Below are 16,875 nucleotides of genomic sequence, written 5' to 3'. Positions count from 1 at the left end.
TTACTGCTTTTCATTTGATTGTTTCATATTCCAGTTTTTTTTTAAGATAAAGACTGAAATGATCGATTTAACTATTCCGTCGGTGTACGTAAATGGATTAAACAAAATGATAACATATTAAGATTAGAGACCGCAAAATGCCTTTTTTTTTATTTAAATGAAAGTTGCAGTCTACCATCAGCTGCAACGCCGGAGGCTTTCTTCCAACGCACGTGATTGTTATTTTACTGCAATGATAATTAAAAAAACAAAACGCTCGTCTGGACCCCCGGGGCTCTGTGAAAGAAACCATAAAGGTCCAAATGAAGATTGTGACTGACATCTGTCGCGAGGCGCTCCGTCCCTGCTTGGCACTACTTCACACAACATAACGCAGCATCTCCTCGCTGTTAAACGACACATGGGAAGCATCTAGCCATGCTTTTGTGTTCTCGTAATAGAAGATACCGGCATGTAAACACAAGACATCAAATAACATGACAAATATAATGTTACCATCACTTTAATTCAATCCAAATGTATAGAGCACATTTTAAACCAACACGGTTGAATTAACTGCTATTCATTCAAACGTATATTGTGAGACAATACTATAAAAACAAATCATATGTGACCTGTAAAAAAACAAAAAAACAGGACTACAGATCTTTCTTTAAACACACAGACTTTTTTTGGTATTGAGTTTTTTGAATGAGAAACTTTAAATTTGTTGCTATCTCGGTCTAATGCATATATTCTTTATCCTCTGCCAAAATGAAACTTTTTGCAGTTTATTTGCCATGTTCTTCCGCATCAAATCTTCATGCATTATATCTGTATACATTGTATTATATGAATGTGCAATGTTCATTGACTTGTCATGATTCACAAACTTAAATCATTTATCTTGCTTAAGTAGGTTATTAATGTATAATTTTATAAAGTGCTGCACTATCTATAATAATGATAGGCAGAACAATGAAATGCTCTTTCACAAAAATGTCAATTTATGCACAACATAATAATGGCTTAGTAGTCAACAAAACAGACCCAGATCTTACCGTAAGTAAATTATTATGTCAGTTTATTTTCAACATTTGCACATTGCCCTTGCCCTTTCTCCCGCTAGGGGGCAGTGTTTCCCCAGTCACCCGACCTATGCATCAGACTCTTAATCAAACAATCATTCACCTTGTTTTGCACTCTGTATTGAGGGTGATAAAGAGCCAAACAATGAATCAAAAAAAGTCACTTGGAGCAAAGAAAGGGCAATGGTTTTACTGCTGAGCTCATAAGGAGCAGACGTGAACCTGCGCAGGCTCACTTTGGCTGGCTCTGTCAACTGCATCCTTGATTTTTATGTGTGACAAATCAAAGAGAGTCAGGAGCACCGAGAAACAAAAAAAGGCCAAGACAAGAGGGACGATTGCGTCTCCGGGAGTGAATGCGAACACACCGAAATGTCATCCTGACGTTAAACCGAGTCCGTGGGGAAAGCGTGGAGGAGATCTTAATTTGGAATACTCCCCTTTTCTCCGAGGACTCTCCATCTGTCAACGCTCGTCAAAGCGCCGACATGCAGAGGATGCCTAGAGGCTCTCCGTCAACGAGGTCTAATTTGAACCAGATCCATAGACAGCAGCGGCCTTTGCATTTAGTACCCAGGTTTTCAGCGGGGAATTATAGAAAACATAACCGCCATACAAAAATGCAATATGCTTAAAAATGCAGGGTTAAAAACAATCCAACGTTGGGTCGATTTGACCCGACTTTCTGGGTTGGTCGAAGTTTTCACCCTGCAGTTTTAAAGGTGTAGTAAGACAGCAAACATCTGGGGCAAAAATAAGACCAGAAGAAAAGCCGTGGTGCCAGGATTTTGAAGGACTCGCAATGCGGTGACGCAACAGCGTGGCCCACCAAAAGGAAAAACCTGCAACATCATGAATTCAGTCTGAGGCCTCGGCTTGGTGCCCTCCCTCTCCCTCTACGTCACCGCCTAATTGGCAGCCTCTCGCCAGAGGCTTTAAAAGGCGTGAGCGCGTCTCTCAGCCCTCCACAACAAGCCCACCCACCCACCCATCCGCCGAGCACCACCACCTCCCCCAGTTGCCCCACTTCGCTGTCGTCCTCCTGGCTGCAGCATGCACGCTGCTCCCCCGCTGCTCCTCAGCCTGCTGCTGCTCCGCGGATGCTGCTGCGCCTCCGGAGCCGCCGCCAAGGCTTGGAGGCAGGTGTCCAACGACGGCACGGAATTCATACGGGACTACTCGCACAACAGCAATAACAACACCATGAATAACAACAACAGGGCCAAAACAGGAGGAAGAACAAGCAACTCAGTCTCTTACAGTAAGTGTCCTCTTGATCATTATTCCTCATGCCTGTACGTTTTTCAGTACCTAGACAAAGATAGGAAATCTCAGCTAGTGTCATCCACGGTGTGCTTATTTGAAATATTTGATTGTTGGAAAGCCCACAGGCGAAAGGATAAAAGACCTGAAATCCACCAGATTTTTTCCAAGTAGAATATTCCTGTTCAAAGCTTTGACCATTTTTACATCAAATTTAAATACTCGTTAAGGCCAGAAAGTGATTAAAAATCATTACAAGCCTTTAACTACAATAAAGTCATTTCAGCACAAGGCAATATCATTTTTAAAATTATAATTATATTGATACCTTTTCTATTTTAGTTATCAAAAATGCTTGAACTTTAGGTTGCTTATCAGCTAAATGTTTTGGTACATCACATTTTGACTATTTGAAATATTTAACAAAAAGCCATCTTAGTTATCACACTTCAACTCTATTTTTTTTAATTGGATTTGATTATGTCAGAATCAAATTAACACGCACATTCCTGCGGTTTCTTTTCTGACACGGGTGGAAGTGGAGCCTGCACACAGATATCGGAAACCCCTTATTTGTTCATCAGTTTATTGCCCGTCTCGCTTGACACTATTAGTCAAGCTCCGCTTAGGGATGCAAGCTTCTGATTGCGGTAACATGTCGGCCTTAATAGAAAACACCGGCCTTCTTCTGGCTGCATATTTCCATGAGGGGCTCTGGAAATTGCTTTTTTAACGCTACGCTGCCTTTGAGAATGATTCCCACCTGTGGCCTGAGAAGGGGAAATGAAGATATAATCAAATGCCAAGTGTCAGATTTGAGGTCTTCTTTGGCCTGTGTGCTTTCCAAAACACTACATTGCCGTTTTCAGGAAGCTCACAAGGTTTTAACTTTTTCCTGACGACTTTGTAGTTTTGCTTTTAGACAGATATTTTTATAATAGGATAGCAGCATCATAGAGGAATGCCACTAGGGAGCTTTAACAACAATGACAACAGTATTGGCGAATTCCCCATCTATGGCTTTACTTAAGAAAATTCTTTGTCAGCTACAAGCATAATTCATGACAACTGCATAGTGTCAGCCTAAAGCCTATTTTAAAATCGTATAATACCCCCTGTATCGAGAATCGTATCAAATCGTCTCTTCGTAGCAATGCACACCCGTAATTATTTTAAGGTAATAAAAACAACCCTAAATTGAAGCTACATCTTCAACATGCCTTCAAGTGCCTGTGGGTCACTTTTCCCTTAAACGTCCAGAGTCATTAAAAATGCGGATACCGAGCGATCGTGCGAGCCGTCGTTGTGTATTGCAGCCATAGAAAACACATCGGGATCGGGTTTTCTCGAGGAGAATAAAACGGAGGTTACTTCTCATGCATCTTTTTGTGAAGTGGGCCCACAGGAAAGCAGATCCCTCGCCCGTTGTTTGGTCCTTTTAATACACCGCTAAAAGAAAGACAAGTCACAAAACAACAACACAATAGCCCTTGCATGCGTCAGTTATAAAGACGCGGCCGAAAATGGAGATGACATTGTTTTCTCGGTTGTGTTTGTTGCTTTAGACGGCCGTTTAGTCTTTAGTTCGAACATTACCGAGGGCCAGCACGACTGTATGTGCCAGGCTCAGAGCTCCATTAATTTGGATGGAGTGCTTAACTGGCTCCTCCGCATCAGCTGATGGCTGCCAGCTGGATGTCTGCGCCTGGAGGCCTTAGCCACCAGGGAGCGTGGATGAAATTAAATTAACAAACACTCGACTAAATATGGTTGTTTTTGAATCTCGAAAAGCAAATCGCGCTTTAATGTTCTGACCTACTTTTGCAATTAGGGATGGGTATTTCAAACATTAAGAATTACCGGTAGGCGTCAAGCCATTCCCATTTAGAAGAAAAATCCTATTAATTTTTGATACACCTTGAGCCATGGGTAACTGGAGCCATGAGCATATTAAAATTCTAATTCTGGTGGTTTTTAGGCTGGCACAACACATTTGCCACGAATAAAGCCATGGATGGAAAATATATTTGTTCTTCAAATCTGTTGTTGATGTCAATGCTCCTGCTGCATGTTCCGCCCCCAAGATCTCAATAAGTTACAAATTTAGCAGAGGTCGACTTTACCACTCTATTTAAATGAAGTACTGTTGAGTCATTGACCATCAGGTTAGTCAGTGATGAGGCAGTTAGCCGATGTATTTTTCCAGTGTTTGTCTTGTAAGCGAGCGTAACGGCAATATCCCGCTGTTGTTTCTCAGGCGCCTCGGAGCTCAGCTGCAGGGAGCTGCTTTCTACCCGCTACATCACAGACGGATCCTGTCGTAGCGCCAAGCCGGTGAAAGAGCTAGTGTGCTCGGGCCAGTGTCTGCCCTCACACCTCATGCCCAACTCAATCGGCCGTGGCAAGTGGTGGAGGACCGGCGGCGGAACCTCGGACTACCGTTGCATCCCGGCGCACTCGCGAACGCGCCGGGTGCAGCTGCACTGTTCCAACGGCAACACTCGGACTTACAAGATCCGCATGATCACATCTTGCAAGTGCAAGCGATTTCGGCCGCACCACAACCAGTCCGAAGCCAAGGAGGTCCCGCGGTTGCCCCGCAAGAAGAAGCACGGCCGCTCGTCCCAGGACAGAAACAAGAACAACACGCCCTTGACAGACAACTCGTATTAAGAATCTCCCGAGTACACACAAACCTGACCGATTTCTATTGAAGAGGAAATGCAAGAGCGATTTCACAAGCTGAGCTGACTTCAAGTGTTTTTCCGCCAATCTCAGTTTACTTTTCTGCATGACAAACCTTAAATGTCCGGGACTCGCTATGAGAAGACGTCGCAGTGGGTCCTCGTCCTGATATAAATGCATCTCAAGCGTAGCAAACATCCTCCCCGCCGGGCCCTCAAAGCCATCTGTACAAACACACGACGCTAGCTCTCCCCTGCTGCATTTAAGACCGACAAGGTGCACCAAAGGGGCCGTAATCCATCTACATCTGTCTAAACGGGACACTGGCAGCTCATGAGGGTGAAGGGGTTCCAAAGGAGGGATGGTGACAGCTTCGCAAAGAGGCCTCCCACCTCTTTACCCCCCCCCCCCCCCCCCCCAAGGCCTCAATAGCCCCGTGGCGAGCACTCGGCATTCCTTGGATTTACCAATTCAGTGAGCCCACGAATGGACCTGATAGAAGAGTGATCCTCCTCCTGCCATTCTGTAAATACGCCAAGAACACGCTTCGCCATTTTTCTTGTGGACGAGGTGGGCATTTATCCAGACATACCCCCTTTACCAACGCACGTGTCATTCCCCACCGATTTCAAAGCATCCTGATGATGTTTGCTTGTTTTTGGGGGACTTTTAAAAAGAAGCAAGTGGAAAACATTTGTCACTGGTTGTGCATACCTGAGTGTTGCCCTTACCAGGCTGGGGGGTATCAAGTGGGAACCAGTGACTGGCGAGAGGGGACGATTTCCACTAACGAAAGAACTGCATATTTATTTTTTTCCACATTTAAATTATTTATGCAACCTTTTTTGTAGTATATTATAAACGCCATTATTGTCATATAGTACGACAGCGCAATGAAATACTGTGCAGTACATGAATAAAGCCAACGCAGATACATTTGAAAAGTGGTGTGCTTGTTTTATTCAAATGTCATGCGTCGAATGTTTCTCACTGACTTTCACGTTGGATCTCGTGACAAACTTGCTTTACCGTAGGTACCTGTGACTCCCAAATTTACAGGTAAGTCAAATACTGTCATACTGTTGTTTATTGCTAACGTAAGAATTAAATTTAGTCATAATCCAGGGACTCCCTGTAAATGCCATCTGGCCACTGAAATCAGTTCATTTAGGAATGCAATTTTTATTCAGTCTTTCAAAAATATAAGGTGCACGCACAAAACATAACTCTACCGTGGGCGTTATCTGGGAGCATTTGATTTCACGACATCATCCCGAGCGGGTGGTCATTATGTCATTGCCAAGTCTTGTTTTCCTGGAGAGAACAGACATGCCCCCCTATTCGTTTGGCCAGAGTAAAGAGTGTGTCCCTTAGGAAACCTTAGACTACGGTGCGGTGACGCTGACAAAGCATCTGTCCCGTGTTAACGTGCGCACAACACCGCAAACTCCCAGTGACCCTTTCCCAACCACGGTGTAGGAGACGTCAAGCGCAATCTACTCCCAACCAATGCATCATGTCCACCGCGCTCGCTCTAAGTGTCATCGGAGGCGCTCGGAACTCCAGGTGCACGCGTCCCATAGGTCCCGCTCGGAAAACCGGCTCCTCATATCGCCGCAAATGCTGTCGGCCTTGAGAAAATATTTATAGAACTGACACGTTGACCACAATAAATGCTCGCGGGCTTCCTTTGTCCTGATGTGGGAACGCAAGTGAGAGAAGTGGGAGGAATTCAGTCGGTCCCAAAGCTGTCGGCGGGCTTTCAATCACGCCTCCATTGTACCATTTGTAACTCCAGACAAACGTACAAAACATGCTCCTGCAAAAAAGCCTTGTTCCCAAAGTTGTTTGTTTAGAACCTGGGGTTTTGTTTAACCACCTCAAAAAAATCTTTGATCAATACTGCCAATCAATTACCGTTTTGGTCTCATGTTGTCAAAATGTGAACTGCACGATGATTGCTCTTATTGAACCAAGAAATATATTGGCCAATTTATGGATCTAACACCTGCTGTGAATTTTGCCGTTCAGCCCCTTTGTTGAGAACAACAAGGGCGTCGTCTTGAAACTCTAAACACGTTTGAAAGTTTCTTTCACATATTTAGAAAAGGTCAAATGAAATTCACCTATCATGTTATAGTGCATTTAAGGTTCATCCTGAAATTTCACCTAAAAGCCAAATCTCCTCTGCAGCATCTGTTTTATAAGTAGCATAAATCCTTTACATTGTGTCTCATTTTTGGGGAGTGATTCCTAAAATCTGAAGACCTCTAGAGAATTGGAGCTTGGAATTCTTGAACATTTTTGGCGCTAGGGAGCACTTTAGTCTGAAGAAGATTGAATGAGATTTGAGCTCTTTTGTTTCAGCCACTTGCTTGATTTGTTTTCAGGCCAGATGACAACATTTTCCATTAATCCGGTTTCTGCCCTCCATTGGCAGGGTTTTGGCGCACTGTGAAAGAATTTAACTTACGCTGCTACATGAAAGGTAGCAGCGTGTAGTAGCAGCGTGTACTGCTTTGTTACCATACTTCTTATTTGGAAAAGAACTCTTTGAGGTGAAAGGAGGCTTCGTAGCACTAACAAGACCTGCCAGAATTTTCTTTATTAGACTATCATCAAATGCATGCCTTGCCAGAGTTATTCAACTCATAAAAGCGAGTACGTCAACAATACAAGGGACGTCTACATGAAACGGGATCGATCAAAAACATTTTTACAAAACAATTCCTGCGGCCTGCCAAAGGCTAACCTAATAAAAGTTGGTAATGTGTCAAATTTCTCCATCGACAGCTTGTGCAAGCAAGAGCTCTCCAGGAGGCTTTGCGTAGATGAAAAACATTTTACTGGAACTGCAAACATGCCGACCTTCGGCGGCGATTACGCCACGTCAAGATGATTCCGCCCCCGCAGTAGTTTTCAATCACGCTTTTCCCAAGACTGCAAACGACAGCTGGAATCAAAGACGTGTGTACGGTGAAGGATGATCAAACTGAGTTTCTTGAGGCAAAGCATTGAATTTGTTCGATCCACAGCGTCTTAGGCAGGAGTTGAGGAAGCGGCTGTCAACGGGAGAGTTCTTACTCTGAAGTTCTGCAGGAATTTCTGCGTCGTTACTCATCATCACCTGATGGGGATCCTGTTAAAAACGTAACGCTTCTAAGTGAAATATGTTCGGTGCGGGATTAGACAAGCACAGTTTGTTTTACTAGTCGACATGTTTGACCTGAAAAGCGGCTCGGAGCTTCGGCGTGACGTGTTTACTTGCGGCAATCCTGGATAAGCTTCAAAAGTAGCAACGGGAGTTTACACAATGTCACTCGGCAGTTAGCGTACTGAGCGGATGTTGACTCTGCAGAGATCACTCCGACGATACACACAACGTCCCTAAAGAGAGTTCGTAACTTGCTTCTTGAGACTATTCAATAACTGTGTTTGACTTTCTCTACCGTTGTTGCTGAATTCTTATTATCGTCTAAGATCATCTAAGTAATTGTTCTTTAAAAAGTCCTTGGGTTCCAAGGGCTTTCGCAACGTCACCGTAATCAAGTTTCATTAGGGGTGTTTAGGTGCTGCACCCATCCGAGGTCCCAGCCTAGGCGCTGCCTCGAAACACACCTCCGAAAAGCCGCGTCAACTCTTGTTAAAAGGTCTTGACAGTTGGGCCTTCCCCAGGGAAAATTCCTGGTTGTGTTCCCACCCTTTTGCCTTGCGTCACGAGGCTAAGTGGATAGCATGTTAGCATTTAATAGGGATGAAAGGACTCCATTCATATATTAGAATTCAGGATTGAGCAGTGGTTTCAGCTTGAGTCAATCATGGAAGATTTAAAGGGAACCAGCACGTGTGTGGGCGGCGGTCTGGCTTGTTTTGACAGGAGATCGTCCGACGCCCGACCAAAACCTCTCCTCCCGTTTTGAATGGCGAGCAAATGATGAGTCAAACGGTTCGTCTCCATGTCATCAGTGTTAACCGCGATGACGCTGGAGCCAGACAGGCTGCGACTGGCGAACCTTCCCCGCCATCACACTGCTTGGCCTAATGCTTCACGACGCCTCTGGCACGTAAAGACACTTTGGAAACTGACGAGTAACCTCAACTAGTTTGTGTTTGGACTTGATTATTAATAGAGGAGGCAAACGTATTCTGTTTGTTCTGAAAAAACACTTTGCTAAAAGTCAAAGTGAAGTATACTTCAAGTTTGCAGTTTTAAAGCTGTTAGCAAAAATTTAATGTAGCCTCACTTTATGTGCTCTGTAAACAAGCTGACATTAGCTTTGGTTGCTACATATGCAGCATGACTCGCTTCTTATTTCTGCTATGGTTGGCATCTTACCCCGCTCTCCCCTAAATTAGTTTGGAGCTTGGTCACAAAACGAATTTGGGACGCTGCCAATAGCCCTAATCTAAAAAGTTACAGACGCCACGTTAGCTCGGCTGCGATATCGAAGGAGACGGTAACCGGTGGCGTTGGGCGCCTCTCAAAACAACAAACCCCGAAGGCGTCGTGTCCGCCCGCGCAGACAGGCCGGTGCCTTTGTGCTTGTTTGTATGTTTGTCGCAGCGTTTTCCTCTTTCCCACTTGATAATATTTCCCGTTCCCATAAGCACGCTGGCTCTTGGGCCCACATGGAAACGGTTTTAGTTTCACTTGATCCTAACCCGCCTTTGGATGAGGATTCAGCGCAATCAGCTCCAAAGATTGCCTCCCATCCTTGTGGCTGAGGCTACATGACCCCGGGAGATATCTCCTCCATCTCCACAACTTAGGAGATCACGATCACTCCCGCAACTCCCCCACAAACCTTAAACGCCCTGTCCCGGTGTTGACCCCGCCCGCAAAAACGCGGCGGCGATATTTTCAGTTGTCATTAAACTGTTGTTCCACCAGATTAAGTGCTAGGAAGAAGAAGGAAGAATATTGCAATTCTTTCTCCCTCACTCACATTTTACTCATTTTACACAATTTTCAGGACCCACAAAATTTCCTAATTTCTGTTGACCCTAAATTTGGGAAATTCAAAAAATTTTGATGTCGACTTTATGTTGACTATTTTTACTCCATATGATAAAATGACAGTACAGTAGTATTTATATGATTTAAAATAATTTCATTTGTAATGTGAAACTAAAAGCTATGACCCTAACTTGACAGGAAGTCCCCTATCATTAGCATCTCCTCACCAACAAATTTGTCTAAGAGCGTTCGACGCGAGATGAAATACGGTTTGCGGAGTACCGCGCCAAGCGTCTCCTCGCAAAAGTGGCGGACGAGGCTGTTTTTACGATGCCATCAGTCATCTTTTTTTGCTGCCACTTGGCAAGCGCGCCAGGCACTTTAAGAAATAGAAGCAATTAAATATAAAGAGGGGACAGCGGTGGTGTCACCAGTTAATCAGCCGCACCAGTTTTTTTTTTTTTTTTTTTGGCTCCAAACTGGAAAGTGAGTTGTCTGCTTGAATCTGGACGCTGATCAAACGAAAGGATTATAAACCAAAAGAAAAGTCACATGCAGCTCTGGTGCTAAAATGTTTAATTCCAGTCATAGGTTCTATTCGGGTTTTTTTTTGCGATATCAACAGAAGTGTTTCCAGAGTGCACAAATAGTTCACTTTTTGTGGAGGAGCAATCGAATCGTGCTTCCTGTTGATACGTACCAGCATAAACTACAACATATTTGTAGATTATGATAGATTACCGCGCATGCTTTTCATTGGACGGAGTTGATATATAAATCAAATGACATCATCAGTGCACCTGCTCGGCCGGTGTAGATAACAAATGAGAATATTTGCAGTTGATAAATGTCTTCTTTTCGGGCCTTTAAGTTCAGTTTTCCTGAATCGCATGATGATGATTAAAAACGAGCCATGAGCGCTGATGACCGAAACAGATCCTTGGGCTGGAGTCCACCTCTGGGATGTCCCCGCGTTGACCTTCAGTCTGAACTGTTACAAGTTGAGCCATGGCATTCAAACGCGGCACATGTGGCCACGTGTGCTTGCCCATAAATATTCCCCGTGTAGATGGCGGCCTGGTTCATCCATCAGCTGAGGGTCCGGAAGCCTCCGTGTTCCCAGCAATGTGGGAACCTCCCAAAAGGTCCTCGTGTACACGTCAACAGGTTTTTCAATTAAAGCTTTTAGTCCGCAACTCGGGAACATTATCCTCCTGATTTAAGACAACTGCTTGAAATTTACTTCTTCTGTGGATTAAATCGTCAATGAGAGAGGTTTGCATGGGAAAATTGCCCATTTGTTGTTCTTATTTTTGTTGGTTTCCGGGGTCAAACTGTCATTGTCATAAAATCTTTATAGACTGTACAAGCAATGTTTTAAGGAACATTCTCAACGGTCCTTGTTCTTCCTCTGGTAACCGTCCTTGGTGGCTTAGCTTGTTGGCTTCCATTCCTTCCAATAGGAGTTAGGTTATAGGTCACAATGATAAATACACATTTTTAAAGTATTTGTCAGTCTCAAGTATAAAAAAAATGACGTTTGAACAGGGGTGTTTACACGTTGCCTTTCATCGTCTGGACCACCTCATTGTCGAAGCCCCCATTTATGTCATCGCTAGGTGAGCTTTTCCGTGTTCTTCCTGAGAGGGTTTAGATGTCACACGTGTCAACAACTAGCCCCAAGAGCAACATGTGTACCCGAGCCAAGGATAAAAGCGAAAGAGGTCGCGGCTGTTTCTTCCGTCGAGCCAGAGAAATAATTTGACGCTGACCATCCTCTTCTTTCTTTTTTCTTCTCTTTCATGATCTTGTGTTTGATGTGCTCCACGATTGGCTTCACTGCAACCGTCAACAGCTGGCGTCAATTTAAGGAGGAGCAGTGAGGCGTCCGTCAGAGGTGAGCAACAAGACACAAACAGCAGGACATACGGTTGGAAAAATCAAATCTTATATTTATCTTAACAAACAGCTAACTGTATTTTTTATGATAGTACTTAATACATTAGACTTACAAAAAAAGGAATAATGAAAAATAAAGCATCTGATTTTAATAAAAGAACACAACTCCGATCAAGCCGAGTGTTTCGCCAGCCCGGAGATTCCAAACAAACGTTTTCAGGTCGATTTCATGTTTCAAATTTAAAATAAAAAGAGCGCCAACAAATTTCATCAAGCTACAAGTGTCAATATAGCCAAGCAAACATTCCCGTTGATGTTCCAAACACGCGTCCTCTGGTGAGCGACAGTATGACGCCGTTCAAGACAGAAACCGGAGATCCCCCAGATGGGAAACCATCGCATCTTTGCATTGGGCGGGGACGAGAAGCCGAGTGCAATCGGACTCCTCCTGTATCCTCCGAAGCTCGCAACGGGGATGGGACTGATGTTCCCGGCCACCGTCGTTCCGCGTCGCTGCAGGATCCATTAGGAAAGGCGGACGAGCAGAGGAAGATGGCACATCAGTTAAACATCGTCAAGAGAATCGTTCTCCTTGTTGGATGGCTTGTCGAGCTCTGCAGCATCTGTTTTCCAACAAAAAGTCTTTTGTAGCCTCCCTCATTACAAGATCTGGCACATAAAATATCGGATCCAAAGCGCAAAACCAAGTATCTTGTCCCTGTCCAGTATTCTTGAAGCCGCTCCAAAATGGAGCATATTTCCCCGAGGTGCCTTCATGGATCTTCAGTGAAGCCATACTGCGTCAAAAACATACGCGAGGGTCATAAAAGTGTCCACCTGATGTTTATGTAGCAGATAAAGCAGGCGTGACACGACATCCAGAATCTAAACTCCTTCCTGACCACCAGCATCTGTTGCTCTGTTTTTCAGCATAACTTCTTTCGTAGCCTCTATCGATCATACAAGTATATCTGATACAAAGTAAAAAATAAATAAATAAAAATAAATCCCCTTCTAGTCTTCTGTAATCTGCTTCAAAACTGAACTCAAAGAATTCAATGATGTTCTTCAGCTAAGCTAATGTAGCGTAGCCAGCTAACTAAGCGTGACGCAAAGTCCACAACAGGCTAATACAAAGAACATAACTCATCTGCGACCGTGACCTGACTGACTGACGCCATTGTGCACCTGCAGCACCGAGGTGGGGTGGTGTCCCCCGTTGTAGCAAGGCCTCCGGGAACCCCGTCAGGTCTGATGTATGTGAAGTTTGTCTCCCTGTAGATTTGCCTCCAGGGGTCTGATTAAAGTGGTCAGCTGTGCTTGAGGTCGAAGGACTTCATTAGTGTATTATGAAGCTTATATATTTTTTTATACGTTGTTATACCACGAGTCGGTTTCAGTAACACTTCATCCGGATATGTGTGCTGTAAAAATGAGTAAAGCTTCCCTTGTTGGATTCCACCGCCAGCTTCTTCCCTTCACATTCCCGTCTGATGATCCCCATTCATCAAAAACGTCGGAAATCTTTCCCTTTTTCTTTGGAGGAGGGGTTGTGGAAACAAAAACACGCAGATAAATGAGGAAGAATTTTGGATCAGCTCGCTTGTGTTCTTGGATCGCCATCCAATGTGCAGGTGTTTCCACGGCAACAAGCCATCCATTTTCCATATGCCGTTCAGGGTCACCTAACCCCAGATGAATAGATCCCGAACTGGTCGCCAGTGGATGGCTTTGATATTTACAGTACCTCTGATAAAGTTTCAAGATGGGACTCGGGTTTCACATAAAGCGGATTCAACTACATTCAAACTCTACTTCAAATCCCAAACCCTTGAAACCTTTAACCTGTTTTGGAACCTTAACTCGGACTTGAAGTCTTCATTTAAAATCTCAACTCTGCTGTAATCCCAGAAAAAAAAAAAGGACCCTGTGTTTGAATTGTAACCCACGGCAACGGCCTCAAAGTCAACTGTGTGAAAAAAGTTTTTTTGTGACAATCCAACAATTGAATTTAGCTGCGCCCTGGCCCAAACTATGAAAGGAATGAAGAACAAAAGCACATCAAAGAGTTAAATGGATGTGATGGCTCATTTTTATGATAACTTCCATATTTCACTTTGAAAAAGACGCTGGGAATTGATGCGTCTGCATGTCGCTTATTGGACGTATTTAACGTGCTTATTTTGGCGAGGCTTCCTGTGAAGTGCATCCAGAGTGCAGTTGATTAAACAACGACGGGTAATAAAGGATGGGAAGCAACCCCCCCCCAAAAAAAGCAGAACAAAGACCAGCACACGTCAAGTATTTCAACCCGCTGGTCTGCCGATGACATTTATGCGTCTTTGTTGTGCGTTTGCAGCTCTTTTGCAAGACATCCTGCTGGCTGCTGGCCAGCACCGCCACACGAAGACCCCCCACCAATGCACCCCCCCACTGATGTGATATCATACCCCCTTTTGAAAAGAAGACCCCCCTCCTCTTCGACATCATATCACAATAACAAGGTTAGTTTTGCTAACAACGTGCACGACACACTTGAGCTAGCAACATGTTATTACTACGGCTCTATTTATTTATGAATTCATTATTTTATCCATCCATCCATCCATCCATTTTCTGTACCGCTATCTATTAATTACTGGACAATTCTAGGCTGCAAAAAATAATTTTGCGTGTTTTTAGGCCACAAACAAAATTAATTTGATGTCTCAAACGGACGACCCCCTTTCCCCAAATCCCTCCGAGGTTCCACTGAAGCGGCTAAAAATAAATCCCGTCACGCGTAGCGATGCTCTCTCGACTGCCACGATGACATCGCTCGCGGTCCCGGCGTTTCCATCTCAGGAAGTTTGCTTCCTGGCAGGACGTGTTTACACTCGTCTGTCAGCTCCGGTGATTTATTTGTCCTCTGACTTTGTCCCAGAAGAGTTGTAACAGCAACAAGCTGCCTGCCCGCCCGCCCGCACACGCTACATGATCACTGACATCCATCTCAAACAATTAAATGTGTTTATTTTTCCCTTTGAGAGGAGAATTATGACTTTAGAAAAACATTTACGGCACATCAAGCTAATGTTTTATGCTAATGCGTCCCGTGTTAGCCACGCATCTCAAGAGTCCCTTGTCCCTGAAATTGTAATTTAAAACTCTAACCATGGCTCGAAATCCAAGTCCCAACTTGAAAGCTTTATTTGAAACCTTATCTCTGTCTTGATACCCCAATCCTGAACAATGTAGGTCAGAAAATGCAGTAAGAATGTCATCTAATACCTAACAGGGCAAGGATCAGCCAACCAAATGTCGTTTACACGTCACACCATTCCACATCATTCTAAGTCAATCCCGTTTTTTCATTTGTCGACGCCTTGCTGGCAAATGAAGTGTTTAACGTTGCGTCGCTGCAAAGCGTGTCGAAGCGATTGTGTTACATCGCGCTGGCCCCAAGGCTCCTCAGTGGCTAAAACGACAGCTGGGATTTGGAATCACATCCTCCATCTCCTCTTCCTATGCGTTCGCGAGCGTGTTAAAATGCCGAAGTCAAAGCAAAAAAAAAAAAAGAGAAGCTCACGGCAGAACGCGAGGTTGTTTTGGATTTTGTCAGACGCAAAACAGCTCAAAGCTTTTTAACGATCGCATTTATCATCACAATCATAATTAGGGAGGAAAAATGTTCAGGCCCATGGGAGGGATTGGACTGGTGTTCTTCATTTGGCTAAAGAGCTCGGATTCTTGCATCTTACGTACACACACACATCCACACGTGCGCACCGTGGTCCAGGGCGTGTCTTCACTTTGTTCAAGTCGAGCACCTGATTGGAAACATCGGGATTCATATCCTAACTAGGCAGTCTTAAACACTCTCATCTGTGCGTGTGCGTGTAGAGCAGGTGAACTGTGAAAATGCAGACACACACACTCACAAGCACACACCGGGAGTGAAGGATGCTTCCTCTGACTCGGGCGTTTCCATGGAATATCATAAACGCTAAATTGGGTTTGCAGGAAATCCGATTCTTCATTTCATCCGTGCTCGGTAAAAAAAAAAGTGTAAATTGGAGATTAGAAAACCAAGAAAGACCTGGAAACCTTTTGCGCAGGTGCTTGGGTTCTTTCTATCGCCCCCTACAGTACATTAAGATGTAGTGCAGATACTATTTTATGTACCATACACATCAGACTGACTTCAGGTGAAAACTTGCGCAACACAAATACTCAACTACCACAGCAACAAAAAAGGAGTGAACGCTCAACACGAGCCAATCTTTGCTCCGGGGCGTGTCCTAAATATGCTTCCAATCAGTGTATCTCATCAAAAAAGAAAAGCATCTTTAATCAGGGCAATCTTTTCGGAATCAAACAACATGTTTGTAATCAGTACGCACTCGCGCACGCAATACGCTGACACGGGTGACATGATGGAACCTTCACGTCATTGTACATGTACAACAGATGTTATATTCAATATAATCATGCCCTGACAATGATTAATGCTATCAATTCATTTCCCTGCTGCTCCGTGTGTGCCTGTGGTGACACTCAGGCCAGTCAGCGTGAGGTTGGCGATGCTGACGCATACAGTCCATGATGGATGGACGGACGGATGGAAATTCTGCTTTCGCAAAAGTCCCCGGCTGCCATCCCGTGCAGTGTCCATGGTGATGCGGCCACTCGCACTCCCAGGCCAAGACAAGGGTAAGGTTTTAATTCAGGCCAATTCAATTCAAGCCTTGGAGTAGCGTTTTAAACAGGATTCGATTTTTAAATACACACAATATGGTCAAATTTTGGCTCTCAAACTAGTTTCACATTGGGTTTTTTAATGAGGGTTGAAATTTGGGAAATTGTTTCAAATTAGCGTTCTAAGACAAAGGTAAGTTTCAAAACTGGGGTCTCAAACAAGATGCTAGTTGTTTGCTACTTCTCCTCTGGAGGGGCTTTAAATTGTAATCAGGTTGCCATTGTTGTGGACCTTTTTTTTGAGGGGGGTTTGAGTGCCACCCAAGT

General features: G+C 44.2%; 1 protein-coding gene and 2 long non-coding RNA genes across 4 annotated transcripts; 2 read left to right on the top strand and 1 right to left on the bottom strand.

Moving 5' to 3' along the window:
• The first annotated feature begins 2,026 nt into the window (after positions 1-2,026).
• sost (sclerostin) lies at positions 2,027-5,959 on the top strand. The gene is made up of 2 exons (XM_037277744.1): positions 2,027-2,328; positions 4,588-5,959. Exons 1-2 carry the CDS (start codon positions 2,121-2,123, stop codon positions 5,001-5,003), a joined length of 624 nt encoding a protein of 207 aa, XP_037133639.1. The 5' UTR covers positions 2,027-2,120; the 3' UTR covers positions 5,004-5,959.
• A 1,641-nt stretch (positions 5,960-7,600) lies between these two features.
• On the bottom strand, positions 7,601-8,463 carry LOC119138008. Of its 2 annotated transcripts, XR_005101066.1 has the most exons (3): positions 8,242-8,463; positions 8,100-8,154; positions 7,601-7,968 (listed from the first exon to the last, which is right to left on the bottom strand). It is a non-coding gene; the product is annotated as an uncharacterized LOC119138008 (long non-coding RNA). The 2 variants fall into 2 exon arrangements; XR_005101065.1 differs by having other exon boundaries at positions 7,601-8,154.
• Positions 8,464-11,656: 3,193 nt separating this feature from the next.
• LOC119138027 lies at positions 11,657-16,564 on the top strand. Its single transcript, XR_005101072.1, has 3 exons — positions 11,657-11,869; positions 14,231-14,375; positions 16,412-16,564. It is a non-coding gene; the product is annotated as an uncharacterized LOC119138027 (long non-coding RNA).
• Positions 16,565-16,875: the final 311 nt, after the last annotated feature.

The sequence above is a fragment of the Syngnathus acus genome, chromosome 19 (genome assembly GCF_901709675.1).
Source record: "Syngnathus acus chromosome 19, fSynAcu1.2, whole genome shotgun sequence".
Classification (NCBI taxonomy): Eukaryota; Metazoa; Chordata; class Actinopteri; order Syngnathiformes; family Syngnathidae; genus Syngnathus; species Syngnathus acus.
This window is presented reverse-complemented; position numbering and strand designations above follow the sequence as displayed.